The sequence below is a fragment of the Lepidothrix coronata genome, unplaced genomic scaffold (genome assembly GCF_001604755.1).
Source record: "Lepidothrix coronata isolate B3197 unplaced genomic scaffold, Lepidothrix_coronata-1.0 Scaffold7, whole genome shotgun sequence".
In the NCBI taxonomy this organism is placed as follows: Eukaryota; Metazoa; Chordata; class Aves; order Passeriformes; family Pipridae; genus Lepidothrix; species Lepidothrix coronata.
This window is the reverse complement of record NW_016690187.1, coordinates 10,572,346-10,590,121: the sequence shown is the minus strand read 5'-3', so window position 1 is coordinate 10,590,121 and position 17,776 is coordinate 10,572,346. Positions and strand designations below refer to the sequence as shown.

At 37.3% G+C, this 17,776-nt stretch overlaps 1 protein-coding gene across 1 annotated transcript in view; it reads left to right on the top strand.

Moving 5' to 3' along the window:
- UBR3 (ubiquitin protein ligase E3 component n-recognin 3 (putative)) overlaps positions 1–17,776 on the top strand; it is a 102,956-nt gene that overhangs the window by 67,914 nt on the left and 17,266 nt on the right. The window contains exons 29-30 of the mRNA XM_017835493.1: positions 2,103–2,188; positions 10,629–10,734. Of these exons, the coding sequence (XP_017690982.1) occupies positions 2,103–2,188; positions 10,629–10,734 (192 nt within the window). The remainder of the gene's footprint in view (positions 1–2,102; positions 2,189–10,628; positions 10,735–17,776) is intronic.

The window sequence follows — 17,776 nt, the reverse complement described above, 5'->3', positions numbered from 1 at the left end:
AGACCGCTCTGTGTTCCACGCTTCTATCAGATGCCCCCAGTTTTTCTTCATTACTTTTCTTCAGTAAAGGGCAGAGGGTGCTCAGGTCCTCAAGACAGAAGGGAGCTGAAATTAGGGAGGAGATACACTAGTCTCCTTCAAATATGATTGAGGTCTGTACCTGATTGAGGATATTTTATGATAGGTAAGTGTTCATTTTCACAGAAGGTGCTTTATCTACTGTGCACTTGTAAGCCAAAGTTCAGGTATGTCTTGAAAAAGATGTATTGAAGGAAAAGGTTAATACATTTCCAAGAAAGCTGAGCTGAAAGGTGTTGTCTTTGAGAAGCTGGGGGCAATGAAGAAGTGTGGGAGGTGCGAGTTGGTATGATATGTGTGAAAGGAGTATATGTTTCCAAAAATAACTCTCCTTATATTCCTTGTAGCAAGAAGCGCTATATGATGCCTCCTATGTATCAACAAGAGGTTTTTTTCAGAATTGTCCCTGAGGTTTGTTTTGTAAAGTTGTACATGTTTCTCGGTGAAAGGAAAATTTAAAATTCTAGATCTAGAAAACTATTCTTAGATATTCAGGTAGTCTTTTTGATTTAAATCTTAAGTATCTTGGTTTTAATGGAAGACTGCTATTAATTTTGTTCTAGGAATTAGTTATCAGAAGGTTTGTAGAAATAAACATACTGGTTTTCTTTATATTCCCATGATGAACTAGCGTATGCTGATCTACAGTTGCTATTTTGTCCACTAATATGAAATCCCTTTCCCTGCTTCCTTGCTGGTAGATTTTTAGAAGTTCAGTGAGCACTACAAATCGCCTGAAGAGTGGAAAATTCCCCTGTCACACAGATGCCCTTATCAGCAGCAACCAGATGGAGCTCTGAGCAGGCACATTATCAATGTTAAATTGCCTTTTCTGAGTAGAGAGGATTAAAGCATTCCTTCAGAAATGGATGGCATAAGCTGCAAACTTAGGAATAGTAATATTCAGAAATGTATCTTAACAAACATTGCATATCAAAAGTGTTATTCTTTCAAGTTGATAGAGCTGAAATTCTTAAAATATAATTTATGAATAAAATAGTCATCCTGTAGTTTCTTCTTAAATATACGTGTGTAAGGGTGTGTTCTTAGCTTAGATATGCTATGTTCCTAAAATCTAGAATAGATTTTAATATGTATTCAGTTATTATATTGAACCTAAAATTGTTTGATTTTTTTGTTAAAGGACAAAATATGTTTAGAGTGAGCTTTGCAGTTTGGATTGAATTAGCAAAATAACATTTCAGAGTAATAGAATTGTATTCCTTTATTTTAACTGAAGAAATGTATGTTGACTTATTAAAACAAGCTCTGAGAGAATATAACATAAATTGTTTGCTCCAAATCTTGGGGGTAAAAGATAATGCGGTACTAAAGCATCCAATTCCAAAATTAAACAAAGTTATCAAATTTGGCCTAAACAATTTGTGCCTAAGTATCAGATTACAATAATACTAAGAAAGAAAGGATCATTGGGACGTGCAGAGATTTAGTGACACAACTCCTGTTCCATACTGATGAGCTGCAGTGAGTGCCAGTATTTGATTCAGAATTAACCTCCCAGGCTTTTATTAACTAACTTATCTATAAAGGTCAGTGCTTTCATTATAATTTAGACTGTATTCATACTTGGTTAGTTGATGCCATATCCATTGTACTGTCTGTTTGTTTAAAGCAAAACAGAAGCCCTGCCAGTAAAGAGAACACTCTTTTAGATGTATTTGGCTAAATTTCAGTTCGTCAATCTGTGTATTTTCCAATTAGCACATAAAGTCCCCTATTATCAAGGAGCTGTGTGTGCATACAGAAAAATGCCTCAGAATTAACATTTTTTTAATTCTTCAGTCACAACTCAATGCCAATAATACAGTACTTATAACCACATATGGCAACATCTTCATAAGGATTGTTTTATTCTGGGATGTATTTTGGCAGTATCTCATGCTAAAGATTAGTTCACAGTATGCTTTTATTAAGTGTATGCTGGGAGTTTGTCATGACTCATTCATGTCTGTAGAAGGTTCAATAATGCTGTTCCGTTCAACACTGTTATGTTTTTCTTACAGAACAAACTTGGAACTTGAACTGGTCCATCGAGGAGGAAATTTGTGTTCAGGAGGTGCAAGCACAGCTGGGAAAAGATCATGTTTAAGTAAGTTTCATGTTACTAAATGGAATATAAATTATTAGAATATTGAATGAAAATGTCTGGTTCTTTCTAACATTTTCTAAGTTATGTCAACTTTTTCCTTTTAAAAAAACCTATTTTTCCTACCATAAGTAGTCTTTGTTTTTTTTGTTTCTGTTTAAAAAATCTGAAAACTAATTTGCACAAATTCTTCATTAGAGCTGTTCGTATCTTGTGAATATAATCTATTTAGAAATCAATTGTCATAATATCCATGTAATATTTTTTAATATGTTCATGTTTTTATGAGTAAAACTAGAAGTATTTTAAGGGTGAAGCAGGAAAGCTTTGTTTCACCCTGGCTGTTGCTAGGAATAGTAAAGAAATTTGTTTTTCTGAATGCTAATATAGACTTGATCGTACACTTAGAAAAATGCAGCTACGATGTCCCATGTTTTTAATTTGCCTACTTCCTCCACTGGCAGGAAAGTTTTGCAAATTTTCCTTTGTAGAAACACTCAAATCTTCGTTGTTCTGAAACCTTTAATATTTGTCAAATGAGCAGACAGAAGGGGTTTTTTTTCTTAACAGAAAATATTTTAATCTTTTACTGAAATGAACATTTTCTTTTGTCAGGAAAAACAGAGCCTGAGAATACAGCTACTACTAGGATTTGTTTAAGTCAAGCTCCTGTAGCAATAGCAGCAGATTCAGTAATAGAAATGTCAGAAAGCTTAGGCCCACCTCTGCCTTTTAGTACATGATTTGTGGGGGATGCTTTTGCTCATCGCTTGAGGTGAGAAGCCACCAAAGAAGTGTCATCAGGTGCTATGTTGTCCACATCTTCTCTAGGACAAAAGCCTTCTGTTACTGCCAGGAATGTAGTTCAAGTAATTTCATTCAAGTGTTGTAGTTTTGAAAAGTAGTTTTAACTGTACTGCACGTTGTCTTTCCCCATCATTGCATCCCTTTCTCAGCAGACCAAAGTACCTGAAAGTGTGGGTATTAAAAGAACATCTCCAGATCACTGTTTCCAAATTTGAAGCATTTAATAAACCGAGGTTCTACAGATAATTTCTACTTGCATTATGATATATTTTTAATTGTATGTTCACCTAGAAAGATGGACATTTTCTCTCTGAATTTTAGCAACTTGCTAATGTGTTTACCCATTTCACAACCATATTATTTGGAAGATGATGATGAGTAGTTTAAGGTGGAGATTTTAGCTGAAAATTGAGAAGTTCTTGAAAGTGAAAAAGTTTATAATGATGTTACACATAATGAGTGTATCCCTGTTTTCACATGGCTTTACTAGTCATACAATTTCTTGACATTTTAGAGTTTAGAAGAATGAGTACTGACAAGTATCCTGTAATCTGCAAGGTCATATTTTTATCTTGTTGATAGTTTTTCAAAATGAGGAGATCTCTGCCATGTATATAGATGTGGTTTTGCATTAAGCAGATTGGAGACATGAATGTCATCTGTTCATTCTTAAAATGTTCACATGCTGTTTATGTTCTGTATTGGTACTTTATAAAATTGTTATGTAGCCAGCTAGTCATATTTAATCTTGCACTAAAATAGACTTGTTTTTTAATGTAAGGTAATGCAGTTCTCCTAGGACAGACCTGTACAGTATTTTCATGTATGTATTATTATATTTATATTTGGACTTTAGGCTAAATATGACTAGTGGGATCAGAGTTAGTTATATATATATAACAGGGTTTCTTTTCACTAAACCATTATATAGTTGTGTGTTTCCTTCATTGCCCCTTCCACATGGTTGCATTTAAAAGATAAAAAAATGGCAGTTCTATATATGCATGTTCTGTAGTCAATTTTATCATTTTTCCATATTCATTTATTTTTCCAAGAGGTAATCCTGTTTTTAAAGTTTCACTTAAAATGTACCTTCTTCAACTTCTTCATTGTCTTATGCGATGAGGAAAGAATGATTTTAAAAATCCATACCCCATCTAGGACTTTAATTCTGTTTTGTTGAAGTCTTGCTTGCACAGTATTGAAACTGCTTTTGTTTTTAAGCGTCACTCAGGTTCGGCAGAAGTAACCCAAAGTATAGCCCACTTTTGTTTTTCATATGTGTGAGATACTGGAGTGTTTCTCTTGTGATTAAGCATACCACTCTGTATTAGTCTTGTAACAACTGTAAAGTTTGGTGATTAGATATTGTGGAAAACAGAATATGTTGTCCCAGGTGAGCTGTTACAGCAGCAAACGTCAAGGAAGATGGTGGGAACAAATAGGTCAAGAGCTGTTTTATTAGATTGCACCAGGAGGGCAGCTGCTCTTGGGAAGTAAATTTAAGAATGATTAATGTAGCTGTTAGTGTCAGTGACCAAGTCTGTGTGAGAAGAATGGTGAAGAAAATTTGGCTGTAAAATTGCCATTTCACGGCTTAAAATTTGTGTGTGTGTGCAACCAAAAAAATGCAAATAGAGTCCTATTACTTTTTACTTAAACATTGAGTCCTGTTTTAAGGACTACAATACAGTGTTAGAGTCTATGGCCTTGAAAATTCTCTTGAATTTAGGAGGTAATTATGATATGTAAAAATTGTACAGGTCTTATTTCCCTGTTTTATAAAGCATAAGAGATCTGTTGTGCTCTTTGTATTGTGCTGTATTTATAGAATGGGTTCAGAACACAGCATTAAGGCTGAATAATTATGACTTCTCTGTACAATTTTTGTATAAAGCCATGAGCAACCTGGTCTAGTGGGAGGTGTCCCTACCCATGGTGGCAGGGTTTGGGACTAAATGATCTTTAAGGTCTATTCCAACTCCTTAACATTCTGTGATTTTGTGACCTCTCTTTAATTTGTGTGTGTTTGCCTCTGCCATCATTACTCTGGTAATTTTCCAGTTGTTAATATGATGAACAGTTCCACAAAATTTAAAAGTTACCTATAAATGAGTTTATAATCTAGTAATTTCTTCCTTTTTACTTTTAAATAGTTCTTTTCTTTCTTTCTGGCTGTTTTCTTTCTTCTTTTTTCCCTTTTCCCCTTTGTGATAAGGATCGGATTAGAGGTTTTGGGAAGGATTAAATATTCTATCCTCTTGTCCTCTGGCTTCACTTTCTGTGTAAATGAGCTCCTTATCCTTATACTTCCCACAGATAGCAGTCTGGCATTGCAGCATCAACTGCATTAATTGGAAAGGACATTAATTTACAACAAGACAGAAAAAAAATTATTTAAGACTTATTTAAACTCTCCCAAAATAAAATGGCCAGCGCCTTTGTAACTTCTAGAACGGTGGTTCTAACCATGGAGGTACAGTATTGTTCCATGGGAGTTGTGTTGGTTGGTTGGTTTAGTTGGTCAGGTTTTTTTCTCTTGTTCATTTGAAGGCTGTATCTGCATTATGATGTTAATATCAGTTTAATCACTGTTCAGTATGTGTTTTGGTGAGCACAGAAACTCACTGTGACATTAAGGATTTTCTAAGTTGTTCATGCTCCCTCTGTATCAAATTTTCCAACTGTGTTGAGGGTGATGGCTGTCTCCATTTTATCAATATGGTCAGTGACCCTTGCAACCGCTTAGTATTGGTTATTTCTGTAGGAAGAAAAAACGAATTCTTTTATGATTCGTTATATTCCAGCTGTTTCTTTCCTGTAATCTGTTAATGTGAATATGGTTGCAAAGATTCCTACCCAGCTCTCTGCAACTACTGAAAATAAAAAGAATAAAAGAAGTTTTCAGGAATGCCTCTCTACAATGGATTCCCATGGTTGGTTGGGCTTTTGGTGCTGCAGGTTTTGAGGTTTCTTTTAGGTTTTCTTTTGCTTTTTTGGGGGGGAGGTGAGTAGGGAGAGAGTTGTTTATGTTTGTTGGGGGTGAAGGGTGTCAGGAGCTGTCAATCTGCAGATCCTTGGTGCCCATTCATGCTAACTTTGAAAAAGCAGTTTTTCTCACCAACAGGTAATCTTTAAGTATTTTCTAAAGACTTTGGTATGCCATTAATATCTACTGTGGGAGAAGCATAGATAAGTACTGTTAGAACTCTATTGCCAAAGTTCATTTCATACACTGGCAAGTTTCATGTCAAGGATAATTAGCTGCTTCATCAGCAATTAAGACTTGAGATTTTGTAAAGACTATCGTGTCTTAATGCCTTAATGGGCTTTTCCTGACCTTCACATTTTTTTTTATTCACTGATTCAAATTACTGGATCAGAGATAAATGATCATCAGCAATGCTGTCAGCAGGTCTTTGCAGCTGCTGTTGCTAAGTGGACTATATAAATCCGTACAGGGAGGAAAAAATTCCTCAATCTCCTTATTAACAATCAAGTCCCATCTGGCTGTATCAAGTGGCTTTTGTTATCATCGACATTCTTCTTTATAGTACCAGGAAACTTCAGGGGGAGAAGAAGGGTGTAGCATCTCTAGTCTGGTAAGATCTTCACAGTTGAGACAAGGATGTTCTCGATTCTACTTGCAGAGAACTACTGTCTCAGTGTTTTGTGATCTTTTTGCATTGTAAATTTATACAATGTAAAAAGAGAAGTCTGGATCAAAATAGCAAAATAGAGATTTCCATGACAGCAGTATGTGTTCTTTATGTCCTCCTAAAACAGAGATTGGGGAATAAACAGAAAGTTAGCTAATTCCTTAGTTATTTGTTATCATTATTACAACACATTGCTGTACATTGTGGAATTGGCATTAATAACAAAAAACATTATCTATTTCAGCTCCGGTAATTTGAGAATTTAGTTTACAGTCAAGAGACCAGAAAAAAAGGCAGCAAAGCTTAAGCAGAAATTTGGGATCGCTTTGGCAAAGACCAAGACCAAGATTACTAGTGAGACCAAAACTTACAACTGCATGCAACTTCCTGAATCACTCATTTTTGTTAGTTCAGCACAACATTTTTGAAAGGTCTGCCATTCACCTGTCAAATCGCTATGTGTTCATCTCTCTGAGTTTGGTCATCTTTTATGCTGTGCATACCACACTAGACCTGAAAAGGGTTGTGGAATTGCCTTTGTAGACTCCTACTTTGTGCACTTTAGCAAAGCAGAATATTTTTTTTGAGAGGTTTGTCAACATCTGTAAAATGAATGTGCTTTAATATTAAAAATAGTAAAGAATGCATCTGCAGGTGCTAGTGCAGGCAATGTGTTTATGTAGACAAAATACCCATTTATCTCTGTTTTTTATGAGAGGAGCAGCATTAGAATGCTTTCTCTTACAGCTTCCCACCCAGTGCAAAGACAGCATCTTATCCTTTGAGCTGCTCTTTTGAAAGTACCGATTCCAGTTGAGTTTATTGCTCCTCTGTCACGGTTGGTTAACTTGCAATAAGTTATACTGTGCATCCAAATGGTGTGATTTTTTTTTTTTTTTATTCAAATTAACTGGATGCAACCTGTCTAAAGTATTATGAATTTATGAGGAGGATCATATTCAATTTTTTTCCCCATTTACTTCTCAAGATTTGTTATAATACCCATAGTTCTTGTTTTGTTGTGACTTCATAATTTTCATTCCTTAATGTTGTTGCTGCTGCACTTTCTGAAATTATTCTTCCTACAAAATTCACTTACGAATGTTCTTTTGGTGACTGAGCTGCAGCCAGGCCCTGCCTTTCCCCCTTACAAAGGTGGGCTCTCCTGGAGAGAATGGAAGATGGACTGTGAGTGGCAGAGCAGCTTGGGGTGCCTGGTGGGGTTATGGCCTTGCATGCCATTCTTCACAAGTCTGGGCAAGGTTGTTGATTGTGGGCCATTGTCATGGTAATGTTTTGCTGATACTTTTCAAAAAACAATAATTACATGTATTCTAAAGGTTCCAAGTAGTGTATAAGAAAATGAGAGGGCAGACTGTATTTTGTGTTTATGTTTTGGAGTTATGCATTCTAACAAATACACAGGAAAGACCCTCTGGTCTTCCTTTGGCCCAAGGCAGGTTTCTGCTAGTCCCTCAGGCGTAAGGACGTGGTGAGCACGTAAGCTTGGCGTAAACCAAGCTGCCAGTTCTCGATTTCCAGTGCTCTGGTGGTTCCCTGCTGTTTCTCCAGTAACTCATAGTCACAGTAGGTGGGAGGTAAGGCGACTGGAGTCACCGTGGTGTAGAACAGAGACACCTCGATGTGTGCTCCCCACGCTGCTGCGGTGCCGCAGGGGCAGCGCCCACCCCATGAGGGGCACTGGGACCGATGCCCGCCCGGGGACCTTCCCGTGCCCATCGTGCGGCCTTGTGGAGGAGCCAGAGCTGTGGAATCGCAGACAGAAAGTACCGTCTTACCCAGCAGCTGAACGGCATTTTGCTGGGCACAGTCAGTCAGCGTTAGAGTGCGTCTTGATGCCGTAAATGTTACACACTTGGAGACTAACAAATAAATTCTCCAGTGCTAGGATTTGATGCTTGCCTGCCTAATTTCATACTAGTAAAAGCTCAAGAGAAAGCTGTTAAAGGAGCAGAGGATTAATTAATACCATTAATGAAGAATTATTAATTTTTATTTTATTTTGCACAGTTGCTCATTTCTGTTTGAGGCAAGAAGCAGTTGAGAATAAAAACCCCATTCCTTTTAGTGAACAGGCAAGAGGGAAGGAACAGACACTTTCATGAGTTTCCTTCCAAATAAAACCTGCTTGATTTTTTTTTTTATTATTTTGATAAAATATAACTGTATTTTCAGGGTTTTAATCTCCATCAGCAAAGCAGTGTTTTGCTAAGAATCTCTTGCCAGGAGAATAGATGACTTATTTTGTCCTCATTGACTGTTTTTATTCAGAAAGCAGGTGACAGCTATCAATTCCAATGCCATCTACATCTCCAATTATTTTACAAACCCCAGGAGCTAATTACAACCCTGAGGCTCTGGCAGTCAGCTGACTTCATCATGCGACTCTTTTGGCCATTGCATACCTCTGAGTAATTGTCTATTTATGGAAAATAAATTAATAGCTGCTATTTCTACTTTAAAAAGAGGACCAGTGAGTCTGTAGGTTGAGCAAGTGCGTTGTAGAGAGAAAGGAGAGAGATTAAGAGAGAAAGTGGCAAAGGGATCAATTGAAAGAATAAGAGGGGTGGAGGGGAAAAATGTTGTCAGGATGCTAGGGGAAAAAGTTAAAATAAAAGGGAGGAAGGAAGCAGGGTCCCAGAAAAGTGAACAGGAGAAACAGGCATGGCAGCAAATAGCAAGACAGAGTGTCACAGGAGGAAAAATAGTGAGCAAAATTGTGAGAAATGATGATATTTTAAAATATTGATAAAGATAAAAAAAGATGTGTTTTCTCCAAACTGTAACTCTATTATAAACACAGAAAAAGAAGTGAAGTCTGAGTCCCTAATAGTCCTGATCTAGTTGAAGATGTCTCTGCTCATTGCAGGGTGCTTGGACCAGATGACCTTTAAAGGTCTCTTCCAACTCAAACCATTCTGTGTTTCTTATTGTATATACATCTCTGAAAATGCTGTCAACATAGATGGTGCTTGCCTTCTTGGATTGCTTAAGGGAAGAAAAGATTAGATGTTATCTTTATTTGTCTTGATCATATGATCCATAGAGAAATGAAAACTGTGCATTTTAATAGAAGATACTGCAGTAAACCTCCATGAATAATTATGCATCCTTTGTTTGAAAAATTCTGCAAGTGTTTTGTAAATTATGTATTTGATACAGTGGCTGTACAGAAGGTTTTGAATTAGTGAATATCAGTAAACTTTGCCTGCAGGTTGTATGGACAAATCTCTGATGTTATAAAGACTCACTACTTTAGCATCCTTGATGTGTGGTCAGACGTTTGTTGGGTTTGGTTTTTTTTCCCCTCATCCAAAAGTTTCCTACAAAATAATCAAAAGAAGGCACAAGGAATAATAATAACCTTTTAAGAATGAAGAGCTGAAGTGATCCTGCTGTAGGCTGTAACTTCTAGCAGCTTTGGGTTAATTTCAAATATGTTGTGCACAGAACTTAATTGTGGGAGAGGGAAATAAAAGCTGTGCGATAAAAGTATATCAGGCTCCATTTAGAAGGAGTGTTTAGGAAATCATGGCTTCTGGCACAAACTGGAGAGGGAAGTGAAGTGAGCATGTAACCTTAGCAATTTAAGAGCATATGAAACAGGATTTTTTTTAGAAGGCCTGAAATAAGTTACATGGGGCACCAAAACAACTGAGATCTGGCCAAAGCTTTCTAAACGGCCTTTCTCTGTCTCAGAATTTCAGGAGAGAAAAAAAAGGGCATTTTTCCTTATGCATGCCTATGGTCACTGCCTTCTATTGAAATCTTACTTCTCTTCAAAATCTTATTTTAAAACCAAATAAATACATAATAAAAATATGCTTATGAGAGTACCAGCTTACTTGAAATGAGATGACAGACTTTTCAGAATCTTGAAATACATGATGGCAATTTAATGTGAAATACTTTGTATCATTGTATATAATAATCAGCAATTTGTCTTCACCTTTCAGATCAGCTGTTCCACGTATTGGCCATGCACATGCGCCTCTACAGTATAGACTCTGCATACAATCCCTGGAGAAAACTAACCCAGCCGATGCAGGATAAAAATTCAGAGCAAGTATTTTAATTTACCCAATATCAGTTTTACCTGGTGAAAGAAACATCCTTACAGAGGCACTTTGGGTAACTTTCTGTATTAATTTAAATTCTCTGTGAGGTAGGCTGCTGAACTTAACATCTAAAAATTTTATGTATGAATTTGTAAAAATAAACTTTCCAATTTCTTTTACATAAGAATCTGACACATACCAGTTTTGAATTTTAAATACACCTCTTGCAAGCTTAAGCACATGCAAATTGAATATTATTGGGTAAGTGGATAAGTGCACTGCTGTTCTTGATATGGATGCTACACAAAATGTACATTGAGATTAAGCTGAGAAATAGTTTATTGAAAGGTGAGCAATGATTAATAGCTGTTACAGAAATAATGTAAGTAGGCATATTATATGTGAGAAATAATTCTATTTTAAGCTAAAAATTTTCATCTTGCTTATTATTTTAAACAAGTTACTTACCTGAGTTTGCTTTAAGGCATCACCTTGCATACACAGGTGTACAAGGATTAACAGTATAATAAATGGAACAATGTATATGTGTTCTGCAAGGACTCATCTTCCTATTTGACTTAAGACCCATCACTTTTCAGATTCTACCTTGACGATGAAAAGAAAGATTTCTTGCCCAAAACCAGATTATCGTTTTTCCTCATAAGAGGAAAACAGTAGATTGTTTTAGTTTTTGCTCTTGGCACCTTAAGCATCTTCTTCATACTAAGCTCTACACTTCGTAGCTTGCAGTAATGTTGAAAGACTGACTTTTTAGTGCCTGTCCAGCTGCATGTTTGTCAGTGTGTTTCTGGAAGCCTGAGGTGGAAAGTGTCATGTGATTTCAAAAACTGATCTAGACGAATGATGCCACAATCCTAATTGCAAATTGGGGGAAATTATTAAAACAACTGTTCTTGCTTCTGGTTTGAGATTTTACTGTTTGTCCTCTTGGGCCTGGGTTTCTTTTTGCAATGAACATCAGATTATTGCAGTAATTAAACTATATTAACAGGTTAGTTTATGAACCATTAGCAGAACAAAGCCTTAAGGATTTCATAACCTGAAACCTATGCTATTCAGCATGTATTCACACTGCTTTGGGGATCTGTTTTCATGTGATTCTGATTGAGACCTGACCTAGATTGAGCAATGGGGCAAAGTTAATAAATTTGTGGATGGTTGACTGAGTTATATGAGGCAAAATTAAGATCATGTTGATAGGCTGTTGACAGAATAGCTGTGGGACTGATCGTGCACTTCTCATTTTGGCATTTTAAGAGCTTGCTGGCTTTGGAAGCAGCTCTTAACAGAGGGGGCTTACAGACTTGATGGAATTCGCTGTGCATTGGTCATATCAAGGCTAGATTGCTGCAAGTTAAATTTCATTGGGCAATATTATGAATAATTTGATGGTACTGTAGACTGAATGGCTTCTTGGCAGGGAGTGTTGCATGTTGGGAATGCATTTGAGCAGTTCTCATGTTTTCTGCATTGGTTTTCAATATTTCTTGGTAGACTTGATGATACTGGTTTGGTACAAAGTCCTGTAGGAAGCTACAACTGAGATATCATCCATTTTGCCATGTAATAGTTTATTTTTGAGATGCACAGATGCAGGCGAGCTGGAATGTTTTTGCTCACTCCTTGGAATATTTTTCCTACCTTAGTCTGCAGGCCCCAGAATGCTTCAAAGGAGACAATTTGAGGACATGTTTTTAATGCATAAATTAGAGCATAAAATGAATATCTGTAATTATATTGTAGAAGTTTGAAGCGGTAGTTTCACTTGAAGATGGCATTCATAGGATTGGTGTGTATGATCTAATTGCACACTTTTTAGAGTCACACAGCCTTTTGAGAAATACAGAATAGCAAATTTTTTCAGGTACAGGGAAGAGTGCTCAGAGCACTTAGAAGGTGACATGCTGCAGTAAACTGAAGAAGCTTAAGAGGACGATGGAGAAATAGTCACTGCAGATTTTAGATGTGGATGTCACTCTGCTTTTTTGAAGCTAACCCTCTAAATCATCAGCCTGACTGGCATGATACTTCAGGCAAAAACTTGTTAAAAAAAAAAAGTCTGAGAGGAAGAGATCTATGTTATGACTACATTATGCTATGATTCCAAACAGTTTAACCTCAGGAAAGTCACAGAAGCAAAATAACTTTAAAGCAACATGCTATATTTTTCTGTTTAATTTTCGACCTAAAATTAGTATTTCAGTTGAAAGCAGTTTTCCAGAGAAGCTAGTTCCATCTTCATTTATTTAAAAAGATAATTTTCAAAACTAAACAAACAAACAACAAAACCCCCAACCTGCAAAAATCTCTGGAATGCAAGTGCCATTATCTTTTCACCCTTATTTAATTGTAGCTCTTTTATTTAAATATACATAAATATTTACAGTTAAAACCACCCAGGTGCAGAACTCACAATTTTTATCTTAATTTTCCACAACCCAGCTATCATTCTTCATAAATAATGCCTTAGATTTCATATGTCTGGTAGAGCTGAACAAAGTAACTTGTAAAGACTCACAGAATTGCTCCACTGTACTTCCCAAGGCCACTGGTTTTGTCCAGTGTCTTTTACAGCTGTACCTAGATCTTCCTGTAGCTGAAAATGGCAACTGAAAGGAAAGATAAGGAGGAGCTCATGCAGCCACAGCAAGGTAAAATAGAAATAAGGAAATCTTGAGCAAGGAGATACCTTATCAAAAAGGACCTAAATAATGTGTACTGTTTGAAAGAAGAGAGGGGAAAAAGATAAAGCTAAGTCTGAACTGTGAATGGTGTAGTGGATTATTTCCCCTATGGAGTTCATGTTGCAAAATTTGATGTACACTTGGTCCCACAGGCCATATTTAAGTAAATTGTTCTTCTAGGGATAGGTCTGGTTTCAGTGGTGATCAAATAAACAATTATTGTGGTGCAAGGGGAGAATAATAGCTTCTGGCAGGGGGCAGGGAAGGAGCAGCTGGAGGCAATAATTACTAAACTCAGATGTGAATTTAATGGACTAGTCCAACTAGCCAGAGTTTTAGGAACAACAAACATGAAATAAAAGAATACACATTTTTTAAAAATTTGAATCTCTATGAAGGCTGAAGTTTTCATGTCTGTTTTGACAGACAAAATATGTCAGCATAGAATGATTCAGTAAAACATTAAGGATCTTTGCAATGGAAGCACTTGGAGGGTGGAACTGTAGGATAAACTGAAATGCTGGGTTATTTTTACTGCAGCGTTTTGCTGATGTTTCACTCTAAGCTAGATCGCTTCAGTGATTGTTTGTAGTGTCATACTGGGGCAACAAACTGCAGCTCAGGGATGGGAATGAGCAACTCTGCGTAGGAACCTCTTAAGTCACATCTCCGTCACAGAAACTGTTGGGAAATGGGGAAAAAACTCAGTTTTTATGAAGAGGAGTCAATGGGGTTTAGTTAAGGTTGCAAGAGGTGGTATATACATACACATGCTGCAACAGGACCTGTGTGATCTATTCAATACAAACACAAATCCTGCCTGAAACAGCAGTCTCTCAGGATGTGTGTTATAGTACGTAGGTTTTGACAGTAGTGCCAGTTTTGGGAGTACTTGGCTGCTTCTTCCTTCCCCTATACTGGAGCTCACCATCTGCTTCATCTGTGCTGATGTAGCTTGGGCAGGCTGCATCATGAGCAAAGTCAAGCAATTAATCCATGTTTTAAAAAGGTTAATTTGAATTAATTTGGGAATAGGTGACAAGGGACTGCCAGGGGCACAGTGGTAAAAGAGAATGGGAGATGCCTAATGTTAGTACTGGCAGTGAATGTGCAATGAGAAAAACTGACCTGCTGTAAAATCTGCTGAGATACAAGGAAGAGCAAATCTGAAATTGTGATTAGATCCTAGAGTGAAGCCAGAATAAATAGTAGAATTCTACTTACAGTGAGCATCAGAAGCTGTGTATTAGTTTGACCTTTCTGCAGGCTGCAGAAATCCTGTGAATTCTGAAGAAAATATAGATTTGCTTTGGTCGATGAAGCCTTTGTTTAGGTGTATCTGTATCCCTGTGTCTCAGATTTTCTGTATCTGACAGTTTGAAGTGGTGTGAGGCTCAAAACTTTATTGAATTTCTAACTTTATAATTAGTTGGAGTTAGCATCAACCAGAAACTTTTAAGTGTCTCTGGTTGAGAGAAGAGGGAATGAGGAGCATATATGTAAGGAATGGCCATTAGCAAAATGCTGCTTGCTTCAGAGTAGAACAGTTTCCCATTCCTCTGTATCCATTCCCAAAGAAGTGATTCCTGCATAACATCTCTCTGGAGGACGATGGAGAACACAGAGGCAGAGTTGCTCAGCTGGCAGCTGATAGGTAGCTCTGGCACTGGCATAGAGAGAGGTACAGCCCAATTACCTTGGGCTGGAGGAGAGGTCAGTTCCATAGAGAAAGCAGAGCAATGCATTTTTTATTTTAGTACATGTTTATATTGCACTGTGTAGTTTATTTTCACTTCCACCTCCCTTTTTTAAATGGATACAGCATACAGCTGTTATACATTTGAATCATTTTGTATTACTTTGGTCCTGTCTGCAATTGTACTTACTTTCTTTTTATTCAGTGCTTCTGTGCCACAATTTTTTGTGAAGTCAGATTTATCAAGCTTTTACATATGCACTGGGGATTAGCAGAATGGACAATTTCCACAAAACACATTTCTAAACACATTTTATAAATTTAGTTTCAGTGTCATAATGAAGAACTTGCTTAGGCTCTTAAGGAATGACAGAGCAGTTTTTAAGTGCTTCATGTGCTGCAGCACTGGATGTAAGCGAAAGCTGCTTATCTAAACCCCTGACATTTAATGTAGCTTTGCTTCTCAATTCATATGAACCGAATAAATTAGAAAAATAATTCCCTTGGTCCTGCGTGTGAAAATGAGTCCATTTATTTGTGATGTTGCCAGTCAATCATGGTATTCTGTAGATATATTTCCTAATTTTGACAGAACTGGTATTTGACCTAATTGTTACACAACTGTTAAATGATATTGATGTTGATACCTCTGTCAGAAAGAGGTGTTAAACTAGATCTTACCAGAGGGAGTAGGGTTTTTTTAATGTTATTCCAAATTAAATTTCCCCCAAAATTTATATATTAATTAGGAATTAAAGGTGAGAAGTAATTTAAGGGGTATCCATGGTTTTAAAGTCATTACATAATGAAGGTAGTTTTTCAGTGTCATAGATCATAAAATAGAGCTAGCTGTAAGCAAAAGTAGGACCGGAGAGACATAGTGAGATAAGCATCTTCTTGGCATGTATAATTTTGAAAATGAGACTTGGTAGTATGATACAAAATTTTGCCCCCTTTGTCTTCTTTAGAATTCAATATACTGATTTTTAGAATATTTGGGGTTTTGTTTAGGAGGCTCACATATATAAATATGTATATTTATGTATATTACAGAGTTTTGAAACAATAATTGTATTAAATGATTGATTATAGCAAAAGGGTTATAGATGGTGTTTATTCTATAGCTTTTTGGGTTCATTAATTCAAAAGGACCAGTGAGACCATGTTTTCTGTGACTTCATTTTAGAAGACCAGTCAGCCTTAAGAGGAGTTCAGTCCTCACTATTGAATGTTCAAATTCAGCTCAAGTGACTCTGTGTCTATCTGTTAACATTGCAGGTTTGGTTTTTTAATTCAATATACAGAGAATCATAAAGATACGACCAAAAGTGTTGTTCTAATCCTCCTCTTGTATGACTGCTTCTGTGTGTTAAAATTCATATCACAGAAGGTGGTGCCTTACGTAGAGAGAAGTCTGAGTCTTCATGACATAGGTAACTGTGTAGAGAGGGTCTCCTTCCAAAAGTAGCATCATGTTTATGTGCCTCTGAGATGATTAACTGGTTGAGTCCCCAAAGCTGTTAGAGGGTGCTAAGGATCCTGTGTATGCACCCACATCCCACCACATGTGGGCAACCTTTTCCAGTATGTGGTCTGCAGGAGCTCAGTTTGTGCCGTGTGTGTGATGGATGGCACCAAGGGAGAGTTGGTGCTTTCACAGAGGCATCAACTCAGCTAAAGGAGTAGTCTGTGCCAGCCGGACGAGAGTTGGATCAGAGAAAAGATTTGGTGCTCTTGGAAGAAAGGCAATAATTGGACACAACAGTAGTTAACCAGCTGTGCTCTGAAAGGGCAGAACTGAGACAGAGGAGAGCTTGACTGTCTTGCTGTATGTTTCTTTCCTCCACCAGATTCTGTTTGTACAGAAATTGGGCACTTGCTGCAGGATTTAAGAAAGCCTCCCTGGGAAACTGTGGTTCACGGTGTCTTCCAGAACAACCAAATGGAAGAGAGTGAGGCTGTGCTTTTGGGGGTAGATCTTAATAAGGATGTATTTATATTTTCAATACAACTATCGAGCATTTCATCAGTTTTACCTTCATCAGGTTTACCTGCAGGACAGTTAAAATTGCTAGATTCATGTACCAAAGCATGAAGCTAACCTTGAAACTGTAGCAGGTGGATATATTTTGATTTCCTGACGTTCTCAGGTGGTTTTTGTGGAGGGCTCAGTGAAGTGCCACATGGTGTAGAGGCCTATGGCTGCCCCAAATAGGGGAAGCTCCTACCAGGAGGGGAAAAATTGTTTTTCCTGCAGTTTCTGACCAGTGAGAAGAATGACAAAACAGGAGGAAAGAAAGATGAAAAAGCCTAAGGAGCAATAGAAAATGCCCTTCTGGAAGGACAGCATTTCAGTCATGGGGCAGAAGGAACTCACAGCCTGTGATGCTTTCCTTTGCACCACTGCTGTCTGTCCGTGAGAAGCTGCAGAGGACTCTGTTTTGCATGGGAGATTTGAGTGAGCTGGACTAGGACTGCACAGTACAGCTCCTGTAGCACAGATAACCAGCAACCAGCACTGTTTGCAAATGGGAACAAGAACCCAAACAGCTCCTTCTGTCGCATGTTTCGCAGAAGGGGAAAGATGACAAGGGAGAATGTGTACCATGTTGTACCAGCAGCTCCTGCTCGAGATCTCCATTACA